At 43.0% G+C, this 19,125-nt stretch overlaps 1 protein-coding gene across 1 annotated transcript in view; it reads left to right on the forward strand.

Moving 5' to 3' along the window:
* The window catches only part of ARHGAP31 (Rho GTPase activating protein 31), a 64,679-nt gene that overhangs the window by 29,315 nt on the left and 16,239 nt on the right, over positions 1-19,125 (forward strand). The window contains exons 2-6 of the mRNA XM_085326033.1: positions 8,132-8,234; positions 8,741-8,885; positions 14,930-15,012; positions 15,727-15,834; positions 17,611-17,756. Of these exons, the coding sequence (XP_085182159.1) occupies positions 8,132-8,234; positions 8,741-8,885; positions 14,930-15,012; positions 15,727-15,834; positions 17,611-17,756 (585 nt within the window). The remainder of the gene's footprint in view (positions 1-8,131; positions 8,235-8,740; positions 8,886-14,929; positions 15,013-15,726; positions 15,835-17,610; positions 17,757-19,125) is intronic.

Genomic DNA, 19,125 nt, shown 5'->3' on the forward strand with positions numbered 1-19,125 from the left:
ATTTGAATGAAAGACAGTGGGYGCTGGAGCTGTATCAGCAGCCATCCGTCCTCATGTTCAACATTTACCTACACTGTTCTCTTGCAGGCTGCTTCTCCTAGCTCCCTTGAAACTCAGCATCCATATTGCCTCACTCACTCCTGCAATCCATCAGCCTCTGACACGGCCTCTGAATTGGACATTGTTTGCAGTATGCGTCATCAGAAAAAAGGTTAATGGCAGGACTCCTGGCTCACAGCCTGCCTATTCTCATAGTATCTAGGCATTCACCAAGAGGGAGGTCAATTCATTATTAGCTTCAAAGCTTTTCTGATCTTTTTTTTTGTACTTACACCTGAAACCTTTTTTCTGAGACTGCAAAAACTGTGCTGTTACACCAATGTTTAGAATGAATTTTCCCAAATGCTTGTGCTGTGGTGAGCAAAACCCTGTACAATATCTACCCTAATCCATCATGAATGAGACTTGTTAGGGTTCAGATGGTTACTTGAGGCCATGTACAGCTCATTGACTTGCCCTAGAGAATCCAAGCTGCTGTTTTCCAAGGTGGCTGTAGCACAGAAGCATGAAAATTAGGAGTGGAGATATCCTGTTAGGTTATGTAGTCTTTTTTTGCAGGAAACCCACAGCAGGATGTTTCCCTAACAAACCTATTCTAGTATTAAGTACAATTTCTTTTTAAAAGTGCCTGCATGACAAAATTTGCCAGCTAGGACATTTCAGAGGAGTATGATAACTACTTCTGTTRAGAGTGAGTGCTCAGTGTCTGCTTGTGCAGTGCTTTTAACTCTTAGGCTTTCTTTGGTATATGAATCACTGATCAGCTGGCCACAGCTGTTGTAGACTTTCTCACCTCTGACTGTCTCTTCAGGGTTGTCAGATCTACTCTGGAAAATCAGATGTTCCAAGAGGTCTTCTTTAGATATGTTAGATGTAAGCTGGGTATAGCATCAGCGGTAAAAATCCTTGATAGCTGTCACTGACTTTGATCAAAGATAAACTGGGCTTGCAGGCTGTGTTGAAATGCATTTGAAATCAATGTGTCACATCCTGAATGGTGCCCAGCATTTCCACTTCCCATGCCAGTCTGTTTGTGCCTTGCAGCATCTGCCAGATTTGAGATCCATTGTTTTGCATGTCTTTGCTCACCAAATTCACGACCGAGTTCAGGATGGTGCRTTCACCACAGGGAAAGAAATTGTTGTGCTAACCCTCATGACATTGCAGAGTTGTTTCCCACAGAAGTGAAGAGAAAAAAAATATGAAGTGTGTGACTTATATGGTGATTCAGTTGTGTTGTCTGTGCAGACAGGATCACCTTGGCGCCAGCTATTCATCTTTTTTTAACTATGTTTATGGCAGCTAAGGGGGAAGAGGCAAGGAGAGCTCTAGCAAGGTGATTTGTTTTTAAGCGTATTTGATGTTGTTTAGCTATCTCATACTATTCAAACACAGGTGTGTGTGTGTGGGGGTGGTGGTGGTGGTGGTAACTCAGTGCTCACAGCCAAACCAAACATTGGGATTTGATGATGAGACAGTTTATTTTTTCTTCTTCCATAAAATGAATTTAGTGCTGGTGAAAACTCTGTATAGACAGCCCTGGAGACTGAAGTCCTCTGTTTGTCCTTGTAGCATTTACATCCAGGCATGGCAAACCTTCCCCATTCCCAGCCCTGCCAACACGCTCCATCTCTAAGCAGGAGAGAGCCTCTCCGCAAGGGAACCCTGTGGCCCCGTTGGGCCCTGGCCTCTGTTCAGGCTGCTGACAAGGAGGCTGTGGAGGCCAGAGGAGATGATACTTGGGGAACAAGGCAGGATTTGATCTTAGCTGCTGCAAGTGAGGGTTATAAATTGGGAAGCAATCTGGAGTCCTGACAGCCAGGGGCTGAAGCAAGCTGCAGGGCGAGAGCACGGTTTGAGTTCCTCTGGAATCTGCTTCTCAGCCAACCTTATGCCTAGCAAAAATCAGACAAGATCAGCAAAAAGAATCTAGTGAACCAGCATTAAGGCTCGTGATTTAAAGTAGGAAGAGCAGGAAATATAAAAATTACAAGTCACATCAGAGACACTAACTTTTGAGTATGTTGCCATTTACACAATACTGTTCCTTTCCTGTGATTAGGAGGCCAAGTTAATATTTTCTAAAAAGTGTACTATTTTGTTATTTTTATATGTAAAAAATGACAGCTTTTACCTTCTACAGACCAGAGCACTCATTTTCCAGAGGGAAATATCTCCTAATTTAATAATTTAAATTGAAACAAGAGACTATTTTGACCTTTATAGTCTCATGATTTTACGTAGTGTGATATAAAGCATGYGCTACTATTGAGGGGAGGGCAGGACAGTTTAAAAAACCTAACACATAGCAAAATAAAAATGGTGGAGCAAAAATGTCCACAACATTTTTTGTTGCACTGAATTCATTCTTTGGGGGAAATTTTTAAAATAATACAGTTTCCCTCAAGTCAAATGTCAAAATGTTGATGTTTCAGATGAAATGAAAAGTCAGAGTTTATCYCTCTAGTTATTTTAACTGAAATTAAAATAAAATTAAAGATGACATGAAACCTCCTCCATGAGGCCTAAACTGATCACTAAGGAGGACCCCAGTAGTAGACTCTAGTAAGGCTGTTTGGTGATTTAGTTAGGCACACACTTAGCAGTCTTGCTAGGTTTGATCCAAGGTGCTCAGCCCTGTGCAAGATCAAGCTTTTGTCAGGCAGTCAAATAGTTAGCTCCTTGCTTTTTGGAGGGTGGTAGCACAGTGGCTTGGAAGAGGCAGGAGAAGGGGGAGACTTCCCCTCCCTGCAATGCTGGAAGTCAAGAGGTTAAGTGCACATTGCTTGTACTGGAAGGCCATGAGATTAGGATGGGAGGGAGGCATAATACCTGACTGTAGCAGGAGAAACACGCACATGTAAAGAAGATAACATGTCCTGTGTTCACGGGAAAGGCCCTGGTGAAGGTGAATGTCTTAATATGCTGAGCTCTAGTGGTGATATCCAGTGAGAGTGTAACTAGTTACTGTGACTGTCCTTCTGGTTTATTTTTGTCTAGAGGAAGAGAAGTATTGTCTTTTGTGTGCAGTATGTTTATAACTCCATTTCCTTTCTGACTGATGCCTCACTACACACTCTTTTCTCCTCCTCCATCTGGTTTCTATTGTAGTTTTAAATGAGGACAGTTTGGCTGTCTGGCAGAACAAGCGGGTCTGTGTGACACCAGCTGCCTCTTCCAACTTCCAAGCCTCCAGCAAAGTTTTAATTATAGAAGTGTGAAGATTAGAAACCACCCTGTCCCCAATCTCTCCTTCAGTGCCTATACACAAAACACACACACACACACACAGAGCAACCCCTGCTGCAAAGTCCCCACCCAAATGTGATTTTCCTTTGGGAGACCCTGGTCAGTGATTTATCTGCACTGTGTAATGCAGATAAAGTCCCACTGTAAAGTGCACACTAGAGTCTGAGTTTCCCAGCATTCAAGGTTGATCGCAGCTTTCATTTTTGTTCATTAATAGCTACATCTGAAATAATCAAACTACCTCAGAGAAGGCTGGAGGTGTAAAGGAGCTGCTCWCTGCTGCTTTAACCTCGCCTCCTGCAAGTGCCCTAAAGAGTCAGCTTTGTAGGAGATCAGAGCTGCTTAGGAATTTCAGACCTACAGGTTCTGCTCAAAGAAAACATTTATTGTGCTCTAGTTTCATACAAGTGCTGTATTTAAGGGCTTGCTCTGCTGGAAGTTGATGCAGTCCTTTCACCTCTAGGGATCTGAGGTCAAAGTCTGTAATTTTGGGTTGTGAGTGAAATATGTCCTATGGAGGATTTTTTTGACATYACAAAACCACCACACATTTTGGCATAACAAGCTGTTTCTCTTTGTAAGAGTCAAAGACCTGGTATGTCAGGAAGTCATGTACATGGTGAGTGAAGGGCACTGGCAGAGAATCATGAGAAGCCCAGGGCTAGAAGARCAGTAGGTATTGGCAGAGTTTGGTGCATATTGTCTATCTGCAGCCTATAAAGTAGTCTTCATTATGGAGGCAAAGCTTCTGTATTTCAGTAATGCTATCTTCATCCACTTTAAAAAATAAGTTAAATCTTATGTGTTTGCTGCAGATTATTCCCCGAGGCCCCTTCTCTTGCTTACCAGCCTTGAACAGATGGAGCTAAGCTTCTCCCATTTGTGTATAAGAGGCTTGCTTACCTGCCTGATGCCTTTTGACCTAATTTATCCCCCAAGGAAACATAAAACTCAGCAGAAAGAAATAGTAATTTAATAGGTCTTACTTTCAAGAGGTCAAATTAGTCACAACAAACTTCTCCTTCTTATTCTTTACACTGTGATTTTAGAAAGTGCCTAATGAGTGGGACTGTAGACACGGACTCCATTTGTGTGTCAGCTAGATACTCTCGTGAGGTTTGTCTATATGCAAGGCTGTTTTATTTTTTAACAAACCTTGTCACATGGATTTTCTGCTCAGATAAATTTTCCATTCAATTAATTCTTCCTCTTCGATGTGGCAAGGAGTGATTCATCCATTCTCCCACCCAAAAGCATCTGAAGTGATTATGAATCTGTCTAGGTTTCATTTTTGCTGTTTACATTACATTTATTCTTGGAGTTCCTAACCAAGAGGGAAATCTTAATATGCCATATGTACATAGCTCCTGCCACAAAGATCTTATGGCCTAAACAGGCAGAAAAGAAGAAGAGGCTGGAAGTCATTTCCCTTTCTTCTTCTTCTCTCTCTCTCTCTCTTTTTATTTATTTATTTATTTATTTTTTTATTTTTAGCACACTCATAATCATATGATCTGAGTTCCCTACTATAGTTACAGATAATCAACCCTTACTTAGAGACAAGGTCCTCTTTCTTGATATGTCTGTCACAGATACAAAGTTGGGCTTTTCTTGGTAGGAATTTTAGGAAGTTTCATGCTTCTCTTTTTATCTGGTCCCATCCTGTTCRACTTTTTCATCAATGACCTGGATGAGGGGACTGAGTGCCTCCTCAGCAAGTTTGCCGATGATACCAAGCTGGAAGGAGTGGCTGATACACCAGAGGGTTGTGCTGCCATTCAGAGAGACCTGGASAGGCTGGAGAGCTGGGCAGAGAGGAACCTCCTGAGGTTCAACAAGGGCAAGTGCAGAGTCCTGCACCTAGGGAGGAATAACCCTAGGCACCAGTACARGCTGGGGGCTGACCTTCTGGAGAGCAGCTCTGCAGAGAAGGACCTGGGAGTGCTGGTGGATGACAGGTTGACCATGAGCCAGCAATGTGCCCTTGTGGCCAAGAAGGCCAATGGTCTCCTGGGGTGCATTGGGAAGAGTGTTGCCAGTAGGTCAAGGGAGGTGATCCTGCCCCTCTACTCAGCCCTGGGGAGGCCTCATCTCAAGTACTGTGTCCAGTTCTGGGCTCCCCAGTACAAGAGAGACATGGAGCTACTGCAGAGAGTGCAGTGCAGGGCTACAAGGATGATCAGAGGGCTGGAGCATYTGCCCTATGAGGAACTGCTGCGAGAGCTGGGCCTGTTTAGCCTTGGGAAGAGAAGACTGAGGGGGGATCTTATCAATGTTTATAAGTAAGTACCTGAAGGGAGGGTGTCAGGGGGACAGGGACAAACTCTTTTCAGTTGTCCCATGTGACAGGACAAGAGGCAATAGGCAGAAATTGAAGCACAGGAAGTTCCGCCTGACCGTGAGGGGGAATTTCTTCCCTGGGAGAGTGACAGAGCACTGGCACAGGTTGCCCAGRGRGGTTGTGGAGTCTCCTTCTCTGGAGCTATTCAAGGCCCGCCTGGATGCAACCCTAACATGCTCTAGGTGACCCTGCTTGAGCAGGGGGGTTGGACCAGGTGATCTCCAGAGGTCCTTTCCAACCTTACCGATTCTATGATTCTATGATTCTGTTTCCTTCAACATCATTTGTTTCTCTAGGAAGTTGGTGCTGTAGGTGCTGAAGGTAGTTATGTAGAAAAGTCCTTGAGGAGAGACTCGTATAGCTCTATGACTACTGTGGAGGAGGCTTTGACTCTGTAGACTTCACCTGTTCTCTTGACAGTTTTATGGTTTCCCATGAACATTGACTCATGGGGTTTCTTTGATTCAGATTAAGGCCCCATACAGAAGCTGTGCTTTAGTTAATGTTAGCTCAACATCTTGAAGGTCTTAAAAAACAGTCCAAGGGCTTAGAGTGTGGCTCARTGGGCCTGCACTGCATGTCCCTGTGCTAAAAACAAGTAAATTCTTCCCTGTTGTCAGAGAGATCATTCAGATTTTCAAGTAATCAAGTATATTCCTTCATTTSAGTTAGACCACTCTGAGAAGAGAAGAGCTATGCAAGAAGGACTTCTTTACCTCCATCCATAAGAGTAGAGAGGAGGAGGGGTAGTACTTACCTGACTGACTATGCTCTGTAATAGTGTGTCACTGGGTTGGACACTCTTCCCACTGGGAACTGTGCCCTGGTTTCCTTAGTAGGGTTAGGCATAGAAACATTGCAAAAATGAAGAAAAATCACATTGGAATAGATTGCTAAGATATGCACCTCTACTTGGTTTTCACAGGAGGTTTTCTGCTTCTGGGAGGAGAACRTGCATGGAAGAATCTATCACTACATTCAGCATCAAAAAACCCAAACCCAAGATCCTTATAATCATTCAGGACAGTAATAAATCYTATCAGCCCGTTGGGTGAGAAGGGATCTAGTGGTGTCTCCTTGTGCGATCTCCACCCTTTGGAAATCCAGTTGCGCCGGTTCTAGACCAAGACGGCAGCTACTTGGTGGGAGGACAGAGCGTGCCTAGAAGAGACCAGCAAGGCCAGTCCCCACCATTCCTCCTCCCTTTTCTGTGAGAGAAGTTATCCAGCCTCCCACTCCTGACATGGTGAAATTCAATTTAGCCCACACTTCTGAGAAGCTGTGAGCTGGCTCTGGCCTCAGTGGCACATAAGAGAAAAACAACAATGTACCAGTTCTTTCTTGTTCAGACTGTCCCTGGAGTGCTATCTTTGGATCCTCTATGATGAAGCATGAATTAATATGTCATTATGGTCCTAGATTTTGAGTAGAAGAAGTCAGGCAAGGTGCAGCCAGAGATTTTATTTTTGTGGTGTTGCCAAGATGCAGTAATTGCTATGCCTGCTTTCCCAGTCAAATGTGTGGCTTAATCTATTTTCTTCTGTGTAGTAAAGCAGAGTCAGCATTACAGTGAGGAGCTTTAACTTCTGCATTTACTGACTTTTGTGCTTATAACTGTGTGAAACATTGCATTAAATACAGAGTAGTTTCTAGCACCTAATAAGGAAGGAGTCCGTTACTGTTATTGTTAGAGCTAGGGTTGTTATAGTACTGGGGACAGAGAGGCTTGGTCTAATCAAGAGCATGAGGGGTTCCTATACCTGCATAATAGGAAAAAATAAACACTGCCTTTGGATCCAGATATAAATGTTGTGCCTCAGACTTCTAGTAGTTTTACGGCAGGTTAGGTCCTTGCCTGGTTATGTTGATGGAGTTCTTTTGAAGCCAGTGTCAGATTTTGTCAGTGTGAAGATCTAGTCAATATCTGAACTTCATACCCCCTCTGTGGGAGTTTATGAGCACTAAACCATGGTRTATGTAGGCTTATATGGAAATGTGAATGTTTCTCTGATTTTTATCCAAGCCAGTCAGACCTTTTGGCTTGATTCAGCAAGGCTGGAAGTCTATCTTGGGGAGGGGGGAGATTCCCAAGACTTCATGCTTTCAATTAGAGTGAAATGACGTCTTTCTGAGGGGGGAACAAAAAAAGAGAGAAAGAGAGAGAGGAGAGGGGGGAGGGAGAGAGAGAGAAACCCTACCTTTCTTACCGCAACACTTCTGTAACTTCAGGCTCAGTAATTGTCACAGTGATATTGAATGTAGCATGGCAGAACCATAGCACATGCTCCTGCCTCACTCTGTAGATTGGCTATGGCTACTTGAYGGGAGAGAAGAGGGAGTTTATTTTTTTGTTCACTCTATATTCCTCCCATTACTGTACTCTTCCCTGTGTCCTACAGATAGCCTCTGTGACTGTTTCATGAAATTTGAAACTTGGTGACTTGTGGCTCTCAGTATGTATTAACTCCTTTCTTCTCCTAGTCCCCTATGTTCTGAAGAGCTGTGCAGAGTTCATTGAGACGCATGGCATCGTGGATGGGATTTACCGCCTCTCAGGAGTGACGTCCAACATACAAAAGCTGAGGTAAGGGCAATCTGTCTGAGCACCAGAGGGAGTTGCTGAAACTGCTCAGGACTGTTGTGCTGTTAGTCCCTCAGGCATCTATTGGGGCTAGCATAACTCTGCGCTAATGACAAGGATACTAGACCTGAAGCAACTGCCTCTAAAGCTGGTAACAGGGAAATACAGCATTTCAGAGATTATTATATGAAAAAGAGAAAAAACTTCCTGCCTAATCCATTGATGAGAAAGGCCTGGAGTGTCTCAGCACAAATGCTGAGTTGTTCTCTCTCGTTCAAGACAGAACAATTTGTTTTTATCAGTTTKGGGTCCATCCATGGAATTAGAGACTAGTTGAGACCTGGGGCCCTGCGTCCAGGAGACAGTCTGGGCAAGGCTGCAGGTAATACAGAGACATCTCTGCTTTCCAGTTTGCTTTTTCGTCTAGCGGTAGAAGAGAACACAGAGTGAAGTAYTGGGCTGCTACAGCTTTTATTTGTYTGCGTTGTTATGTCTTCATATCGTTTCAGACAAGAGTTTGTTTCTGACCAATGCCCGGATCTGACAAGAGAAGTTTATCTCCAGGACATTCACTGTGTGGGGTCACTCTGTAAGCTGTACTTCAGGGAACTGCCCAACCCTCTCCTCACTTATGAGCTCTACAAGAAATTCACGGTGAGACCCCTTGTTCTCATTCCTAACCAGGAGCGTGGATGTGCTGCAGGSTCTCCCATGACAGCTGTTTGGGCTTCACTCCAATGTCCTGGTTTTTGATGCATGTGTCAGTATAAACACCTCTCAGTGCTTCCCTTCTCTTCTTGTGCAGGCTCTCTTTCCCTGCCCTTATTTCTTTTGCCCTGTTTTGATGTTTATTTCTCTCTGTTTCCCTGTTGTTTTCTTCTCTTTGTCTGGCTCTCTGGTTTTATTACTTCATTGCTTCCTTGGTGTTATTCWTTCCCCTACTGTGCACCTCCTCCCAGAAATCACTAATTTTCTTTCTTTTCCTCATTACAGTCTATCACTGAGAGTCTTTTGGATCACCTGAGGCTTGTGRTCATAATCAAAGAGTGGTGTCCTTTTCCCTGTTCCTTCTGCAGTCCCTGACACTCACTGCTCAGCTGATGTGTAAAGCACCAACTTTTCTGCACCTGTAGCATTTTTCATCTAGTTTGTCAGAGTACAAATGATGACCCAAGTTCCTAGTTATGGCATATCAGGCCCTTCATAATCATGTCATGAATACAAAAAGCAAAGGAAAGTGGCAGCTGGCCAAGCAAAAATCTCTATCATGGTTTAAATAGACTGTAATTCAAAGAGTAATAAGCCCATTCTGGAAAAAAGCTACAGAGTATACATGAATATAGTTGAATCCTAGGAGCAGACTGTGAGGAGCAGAAAAATAAGACCAGGAAGCTTGAATTCTTAAACAAGTTGGCTAATTTGATGACAAATAGTATTTTAAAATAAGGTAGTACAACAAGCTATGCATGTCACTGAGGTTGCCTCATTCTTGCTGTTCTAAAATAATTTTCAGCTTTTTATGACACCAACAAATTTTAAGGCAATCATCTTAGATGCTGAATTTTCAGCTGAAAGCATTCACCAGCATCTTATGACAACTGGAGTGGGGGAGAGGGGAAGGGTTGTTTTTGCAGTGTTAGAAACATCCGTCCTTTGTTCTGAAGTTCTCTCATCCTACTCTTTGACATTTGCTGGGAGGTGGAGGGGACAGACTTTGTCAAAATGTCAGACGTTGCAAAGAAGACATTTTGCAAAATCATATCCGGCTGAAATGGGAAGTGGCAGGCAACCTTAGCTTCAGGCATTGCTATCCGCATTGCCTCTGCTCTGAGTAAAGCACTTCTAGGTCGCACTGCTACAGCACAGTTGGCAATGTGAGAGAGCCACGGGGCCCACATGGAAAGAAGGCCTTCTCCAAAGACTCCCTATTGCCTGCTGTGGGAAGAAGCAAGCAGTCCTGTGCAAGGGTAGGGCAGATCCAAAAGGCACCATTCAAGCAGTCACCCACTGTAAGAAGCCAGGTAGCTGTTAGAGACTATAACTGAGCTGGGGAATATGGTGTGGGAATTGGCTAGCCTTGTTATACTGCCTGATAGACATGCAATAGTATTAGATGTCTTGCTATTTCAATGCTGAATATTAAGTAAGATCGGGCTGTTTTTTGAGATGATGTATAGTTAAAACTTCAGTCACAGTTCTGAGAAGATCTGAAAAGTCTTCCTGTATCCTCATATTGGGATCTCCAAAATAGAGATAGTCTGGATGAATAGGACCTTGAAAATACAGGCTTTTATTCGACAATTCATAATAACTGATGAATCTCTTTTTTGAGATATTTGACTGATGTCTTTACGGCTATCAGTATTGATTTATGAAAGAAAAATGCTATAAAGAAAACATGAAGATTTAGATGAAGACATTTTTAGGAAAGAATGTTTGCTGAAAAGTGCGATTTTGGGATGATGACTTGCAGGTTTTGGTAAATAGTTTTATTCAAAATAAAAATGAAAACATCTTCATAACTGTCCAAATGTTTCCTTTACACATACTTTCTAAAGGCAGTATTTCAACTTTAAATCAACACTCTAACTCTTAAATAAAAAGGCTTTCAGAAAAGGGTTAAACAGCCACAAAACTTAAATGATTCTTTCATTTTTTGTTGAAGGTAATGTTTTGGTCAATCTGGAACAATTGATTTTTGAAATCTTGTGACAGCTCTCTAAATAGTATCACTTTGGATTGACCTAAAAAGGATTTTTTTTTAATCTCCAGCTTTCTAGTTGGTCTACTCAGTCACAAAATCCATTATTCATGTAACTCCATTCAGTATGGATTTATGAGTTAGCCAGCTGACAAGAAACATATTCAGGAAAGAAAAAAAAAAGAAAAAAGACCAAGGAGCAGAAAAAACACTAGGGGTGTGTGTGAATGTGTGGGGTGTCTGAACATGGAATGGTGGCAGCTGTGCCAAGACAGAAGAGCGCTGATAGGAGTAAAGGATGCATACTAATCCCATCCTGTCTGACTCACTCAGTGCTGTCTCTGAGATGGGATAGCTCCACTTTGAGTCAGTAGGCTGATTCAGACATTCGTGGCTAAAGAAAGCTAAATTCTTAATGACTAGAGAGGGATCGGCTTTTTGGTCATCACTATGTCAAGTTTGTGGTTGTAACATCCCTGTCATGACCTGACTGGATATTAGCCTTTGCAGAATGATGCACTTTTATGCTCTCCAGTTTGCCATCTTGTGTTCTGGTGATGGATGCTTCTTTCATTGGACAAATATGTCGACTCTGCTTGGCTAGTTCAAACCTGAACATAGAGTAACAAATGACTCCCTCAGAATAAATCAGCTGTGGAAAGCTAAGCCTAGTTTCTCTCTCCCTGCTTTCTCTGCTCCTGCTGGAAAGAAGCTCTGCAGAGAAGGACCTGGGAGTCCTGGTGGGCAACAAGTTGACTGTGAGTTAGCGATGTGCCCTTGTGGCCAGGAAGGCCAATGGTATCCTGGGGTGCATTAGGAAGAGTGTGCCAGTAGGTCAAGGGAGGTGATCCTGCCCCTCTACTCAGCCATGGAGAGGCCTCATCTCGAGTACTGTGTCCASTTCTGGGCTCCCCAGTMCAAGAGAGACATGGAGCTACTGGAGAGAGTCCAGCGCAGGGCTATGAGAATGATCAGAGGGCTGGAGCATCTGCCCTATGAGGAACTGCTGTGAGAGCTGGGCCTATTTAGCCTTGGGAAGAGAAGACTGAGGGGGGGATCTTACAAATGTGTACAAGTACCTGAAGGTAGGGTGTCAGGGGGACGGGGACAAACTCTTTTCAGTTGTCCCATGTGACAGAACAAGAGGCAATAGGCAGAAATTGAAGCACAGGAAGTTCCGCCTGACCGTGAGGGGGAATTTCTTCCCTGGGAGAGTGACGGAGCACTGGCACTGACAGAGAGGCTGTGGAGTCTCCTTCTCTGGAGATATTCAGTAGCCGTCTGGATAGGGCCTGAGTAATGTGCTTTAGGTGACTCTGAGCAGAGGCTTTGGACTAAGTGATCTCCAGAGATCTCTTCCAAACTCCACCATTCTGTGATTCTTTGAGCCTGTGACTCTGTTCCACTTGTTAACCAATGTCTGTAAATTGTGTACTCCCAGAATAATCAGAGGAGTAAAAACATCCAATATTTTTAATTGTTTTAGACACCTTTTGCCATCCTCAGACCATTCTTTTTCCACTTATAAACAACAGAAATTCATATCATCGTTAACAGACTTAAAATAAATGGAGTTATTGGATCTTCCTTGAATTCCGTGCTCTGCTGCTTCATATGTGTACCCTCTAATCCTGAATTTTGGAAATGGCCTTGATTTTAAAATGCACAACATGTATGGGTCAGAAATGTGTCTGGAGGTTTGAATGGATCATGACCTCAGAAAAGCTAGTATTCACTTGCTGTGTAAGCATTAGGTCTTTGAGACTTGAAAGTTAAATATGGGAATGAAAGATGGCATGGGGAGGGGGAACTGTGTACAATCTAACTGAAGTATAATATTTCAGATGCATTGGTTAAAGTTTGTATGTTTCTCCTTCTCCATCTTTGGGCAAGGCCATTCAACTGGAAATCTTTTATGAAGATCACAGGACTTCTTCTACTTAGGATTTCTGGGCTGATGGTAATAGGTTTTTATTAAGGCGAGATTTCGGAGTTTTCAATATTCAGTGAAAATAAGTGAGGATTAAATTATGAGAGCTATTATTAAGAGAGTTATATTTTTTATTATGAGATTATATTTCCCTGAATTAGAGTGTTTAGGTCAGAACTTTAATTTTTATTTGTTGCAGCAAAAGTGCTTCCTCTGAACACCCTAATGAGGCCCCTGTCTCAGACAGGATCCTTCATTTCATCCTATATCTGCATCTGAGACCTTGTGTCAGTAGAATAACAATAAAAATGGGGAAAGTTAGTGTCACTTTTTCAAATCTCAGAAAAAGCTAATTTCCTGCTTGGATAAAGCTTATAGTCAGCTCTAAAGAGCTTGTACTTTCCACTTCAGGTGTTTTGAAACTGCAGGTAGCCTGTGGCACATTACTGCAGTGGACTTTTAGGCAGCAGCTGATTCGTGCAATGTCAGTTTGCAAATGTGTGTGTAGCCTGTCAGGAAAAATGCAGATTATGGATGAATTATACTAGTGATTCTCCTGTTGGCACTTCATGAAGTGACTGATAGATGATACTAAAAGGCTTGATTACTGATGACCAGAAAGGGTGATGTTGGGATATGTGTGTGAGTTCGGGCTTGTGAAAAAATAAGGAGTTGGACACCTGCTATAGTTATCGCTAAACAGTAGTAGAAGGTGTTAACCCACCCTTAACTTGGGTAGAACAAATATATCTATGTCTCATATACAATAAGCTACTGAATTTACTTGTTTGCCTTTGCCATGGCACTACCAAGTAAGTTCAGGCTAGAGGACACAGACCTTGATTCACAGTGTTGGGGGATTAAATTTAATTTTTATTTATCTCTGGCCTTGAAACTCATAATACGGACCTGGCTTGTTGGTGGTTGTACATGAAGAGTGGTTTGAAGGTAAAAGAACTGACTTGGACACAGATGGAAGAATCATAAGTGTAGATGTTGTAGTGACTGAAAGGACATAACAATGCCTCTCTAGTTGTGCCAGGCAATTTCAAGTTCATAATGTTTAAGCGATGGGTGGTTTGGGATGGGTTATTTCCTTCCTTTCCTTTCCTAGCAGTGCTGATGTCTGTCTGTAGGCAAAACTTCTGCTGGCAGCGTGGATCCCAGCATCTTTCTTTGAACTTGGTCCAAACTTCAGTGGCAGCAGGGTAGGCAGGAGGTTCCCAGACAGTCATGCATTGTTTGAAGTTGCTACTGGTTTGTCCTCTCACAGCACAAATATTGAAAGGGAATAGCTGAACAGACGAATATCAATGCAGCAAACTGCTAGGAATGCAGACAAAAGCTTATCACAGCTTTTTAAGCTCTTGCTCTGTAGAGACTTCCTCAAGACCAAGATGTATAACTTTAATTCTGTCTAATCTAGTCTAACCTTGAGTATAAGAATTTATTAATCTACCTGGACAGTGATTTTGCTAAGGCTTTTACCACCACAAGAGCTGCAGTCTCACACAAACTATTCTCTACAGCTATCTTCCTATGACAGGTAATAATATTGCTTATTTTTATGAATATAGAACATGTAAACCCAAGCTGCTTTCACATCACAGGGCTTGAAAGACCTATTTTTTAACACAATTTCAGGAGTATTTTTTCAATGTTTTTCTTTTTTCGTTATTTTCACTGTGCCCTTTCCCTCTCTCTATTCCACTCACTATTTCCCAAGTCAAAAATGGAAAAAGGAGCAAAAGAAAAAAAAGCTTGTAACTCCTAACTGAAACTGTCAGTGTAGTTTTTGAATCAGAATTAAGTCCTCAGCTCCCCCCAGCCCAAACGTTGACCTCTCTCTCCCAATGTATGAAGAGGATGTACTGAGACATGGAATAACTAGCCAGCACAGCAAATCTCTGTTGTGCTGGGAACACAAAGCAACTTTTTCTACYCATAGTTCTGTAAGGAAACAGGAGAGCACTCCATCTAAGACTAGCTGTCTCGTATGACCCTCATCCCTCTTCCTTTTCCCCTAAATCCTTTGCCAGGGTGGACTGTTTCCTTGTGTCTCCACAGGAAGCAGTATCACGCTTCCCTGAGGACGAGCAGTTGGCACGAATTCAAAATGTCATCCAGGAGCTCCCACCATCACATTACAGGTGAGAATGTGTCCACTGAGGCTCTGAGGAAGAGTCTTGTGACTCTCACCATCAGGGAAAATTGCTGGAAACAGCACCAAAGTTAATTTCCAAAGGTTCACTCACTATTTCCAAATTTGACAATTCATTTGACATGTAACTATCATTGAACAAGCCATTGTTAGACATTAAATGATCTCTCCCTGCCTCTGTCTACCCTCCTCTTCCCCATGTGAGCCCCTCACAATGCCCTTGGCCAGGATCCTGCATGTGGTGAGGAGATGATCTGCTGGAGGTGCTTGAGCCTGTGCTAAGCCTTCAGCCTCTGCAGCCAGCATGCAGTGTCACCCCCTGCTTCCACTTGGTTGCCATTTTTCYAGTAGTCATCACATTAAAGATTGTTTGGGTCATGTCCCACCCTCAACTACCCCAGAGCACATTGTTCAGATATCCATTGGCAACCCATATACTCTGGCACTGTAAATCATCTGCCTTACGGTGCCCATTGTGCCATTGCAAACACGGCTCTCCTTGAGGAGGGAGTAACTGTGAAGTCAGGGCTGAATCTGAGATGTGTTGTTCCGGGAGATGGGCAATGTCACCTGAACCAAAGGGAGACTCTCTCAGCAGGTCTCATGTTTCAKGCTGCATTGTGGTAGCAGGTCAGGGGAGACATCATCATGTGCATGACAGGGGACCTGACACTTTCTTCTCTCTTCACACCACATCATACAGAACGCTGGAATACCTGATCAAGCACCTGACTCACCTGGCCTCCTTCAGCAACATGACCAACATGCACACCAGAAACCTGGCACTAGTGTGGGCACCCAATCTCCTCAGGTACAGTGGAGAATCCTCTCATCTAGAGCACCATGCTGAGCTCCAAGGGGAGCGTGAGAACCTGAGCCTGAAGGCCAATCTACAGCGGGACATGCAAAACTAGATACAAACAGAACAGCTAAAAGGAACATTAAGGCAGAGCAAACAGCTTTAAAAAAGAGAAAATATTCTTTCAGGTTGACTAATCTGAGGTCTTACTGCCAATATCCAAGGAAGTTTGTGGGTTTTCTTTTTTAAGCTGTTATTTGTAAGCTTACCACATTGATTTAAAAATGAGGAGTTAGCTCATCACTGTGGAACGGAAATGACATTTCTAACAGCGACAGTGCTTCTACATCAGAGCAATGAAAGAGAATATGGCTCAGAAGGGAGGGCAATACAGCAATAAAGATTGAAGTCTGTGTCCAGATCTGCTTAAATAAAAGTGAAGAGAGTTTAATGGGCCTAAGATGGCAGCCAGTGCCAGATCACAAGATCACAAGGTACTTTTTCATTTTTCTTTGCCTGGCACAGGGAAGAGGCACAGATAAGAGGCAGCCAGAACTTTTGCTGATATGATGTAGAACTTAGCAGAACAAGAAAAAATATTATCTGTAAATTTTCTATTGAAATATTTTATACCTTGGTATAATTCCTTTCCTAGCCTTGCACCCTCCTTAACCCCTTCCTCTGCCCCCAGTAYTCATCTCTTGAGAGGAGTGAGCTGTGCAGGAAGAGTCCAAGACGGCTACGAGGCAATACTGGGCCGCAGGCAGAACTGGTGTGGGAAGCTTAGGCCTGGGAGAGCCTTTGGGGCTGTAGGCCAGGATGGAGGGGTGTTGGCAAGAGAGATTTAGGCCGAAAAGAATTATCTAAAGACTTATCTCATTACAAAAATGGCAGAACAGGTTCCAAAAATGAATCAGATGTTGATTCTATTGAATATCACAAAGTGGGCATTTGCTATTCAGACATTTTCATTCCAGCATCTGTCCTTCTTGTCAAAAAACTGAAGTCTTTTTCCTTTTGCAATCTATTATAAGTGCAGGTCCCAAGGAGGATGAGAAAGGAGCAACCAATACAACTGCAGTCTCCTTACATGGTTATCCTCTTGGCAATGCCCCAAGCTATTATCTAACACACCAGTCATTAACTTTACAAAGGATCCATTGCCCAGAGATAATTTCTTCAGCAACACTTTGGCATGTCAAGATAAGGAATGTTTCTTTACTGAGAGCAAGATGAGAATGTGAGAGTGCAGGAGGGCAGTGAGGAGACTACTGGGACACAAGGCAAAGCATTGAAAAAAATGTCATAGAAAAGACATGAGCAGGATTCTAAGGGATTTCTTTCAACCCCCTTTAGAGAGAAGATTGAAGCACTGAGTATGGATAGGGAAGCAATGTGTGAAGGTTCTTATATTGTCTTTCAGGCCCAACTCTGAAAGAGCTAAAGGAGCAGCATAGCGGTGGTAAAGAAAGGAGTTTGAGGGTCACAGTTTTATTTACTGATGAAGAATGTAAAAGGGAAGTAGGGAAATAGCACTGATGGGGAAGGAACGAAGAGAGAGAAAACAGAGAAAATAATTTAAAAAAGAAAGAAGAATGAATGGCAGAAGGAGAATGAGGGCTTGGTAGGGAAGGAAGGCAAAAGATGGAGCAAAAGTGGGGAAAACATCCCTGTTTCAGGTCCTGTCAAGCAAATGGTACCAGAAGGAATAAAGCAGTTCCCTCCTTCTCAGGGGACCATCTGTGGCAATGCTGGGTACTAGCGTACATCTTTCCTCTCCTGGTGCAGGTCAAAGGAGATTGAAGCTGTTGGCTGCAATGGGGATGCAGCTTTCCTGGAGGTGCGAGTCCAGCAGCTGGTGATCGAGTTCATCTTGAATCATGTGGATCAGATCTTTAACAAAAACAGAAAAGCCAGCTCCGCGGAGAACAGTGGTAACAACCTCCTTGAATCACTCCACCCATTACTTGCCACATATTCAAGCTCTAACTGTATTCCCTTCCATTAATATTTCTAGCATATCAACAATCTCTCCATGTTCACAGACTTTCTCAAACCCATCTTGAGCCCTGTTCCTTGTTACCTTAGTCCTCCTTATTGCCATGATCATTTCCTTTTTGAACAGTAGCCTTCTTCAATGTGTTATGAGACTGCCTATGCCTTATCCTTTGCATGATGTCATCCTCTAGCTTAATTTTTTCTGCAAAAAGAAGACYACCTGACTAGCTTCTCAGTCCTGGCCTCAGTTTTCTCTCCAAGCCCATCAGTCACAGTTTCAATGGTTTTCTCAAGCTCTCCCAGTTATAATTCTTCTTAACAATGATATCTGCCCTATGGTCATCATTCTTACACGAGTCAGAGTTTCTAAAATGAGGCCATACTCCCATGGTTAAATGTAAGCATGAGTTCTAAAAACWTATGCCTTTTACTTGGGCATATATATACATTTTATAAAGTGAGATACCTTTTTTTTTCTCCCCTGGGAGCTCAGCAGACTTTGGAGATGCTGTTTTTGATATTTAGTGACAGGTTTGTTGTCAAAATGCTTTTAAGGATGGGTGCAAGAGGTCTGAGGTCCAAAATAACCTCACAAAATTTCAGAAATACGTTTTTTTCTCTTTACACATGGGGAAGACTTGTTGGACATGCAGAAGTGGAGGACTAAGCACCTTTCTGCTTTCCAGAAAACAGAATCCCATCCATCTTTCTCTTAACTTGTGGCATTCCCTGCTAATTTGTCCCTAGAATCCACATTTGTGAGGAGATGCTCTGCTCGACCTGTAATACCCCTGTTCTGCCAGTGCTGGTGCCATTCCTCTGCCCTTACTTATATCCTAACAGAAGACATGGTGTGAGGAACTGCATCCCTACTGTCGCAAGCATTACAGTAAAATACTGATTAATAAATTCCAAGGCTTATAGTTGTATTGCAGGTTGTTGGCCCAAAACCGGCCCCGTTTGGTAATTACTGAACATAGCTGGCCTTTAACAGTTACATGGAGTTTAGGAGAGGAACGTGCTGATGGTCTCAGTCCAATTCTTTGTTAGAAAGTGCCACATTACTGAGCCCTCCTGCACAGGTAGCATCTTTTACCCTGGCGGACAGCTTCAGCAGAATGAGTAAGTACTGAAGGACTACAGAGACTGCACTTCATTCACACACCTTGAGGAGGTCTGTTTAGGACAGGGCTGAGACCTATTAGTGAGATCACACACAGGAAGCTGACTTTGCTGCTGGCCATATAAACAGAGACCTTCAATTTTCAGGGTTGTCAATGAGGCCCTAAAATACATTAAAAAGGT

This window comes from Rhea americana, unplaced genomic scaffold (assembly GCF_003343005.1).
Source record: "Rhea americana isolate MKP2758 unplaced genomic scaffold, rheAme1 scaffold_126, whole genome shotgun sequence".
NCBI classification, from domain to species: Eukaryota; Metazoa; Chordata; class Aves; order Rheiformes; family Rheidae; genus Rhea; species Rhea americana.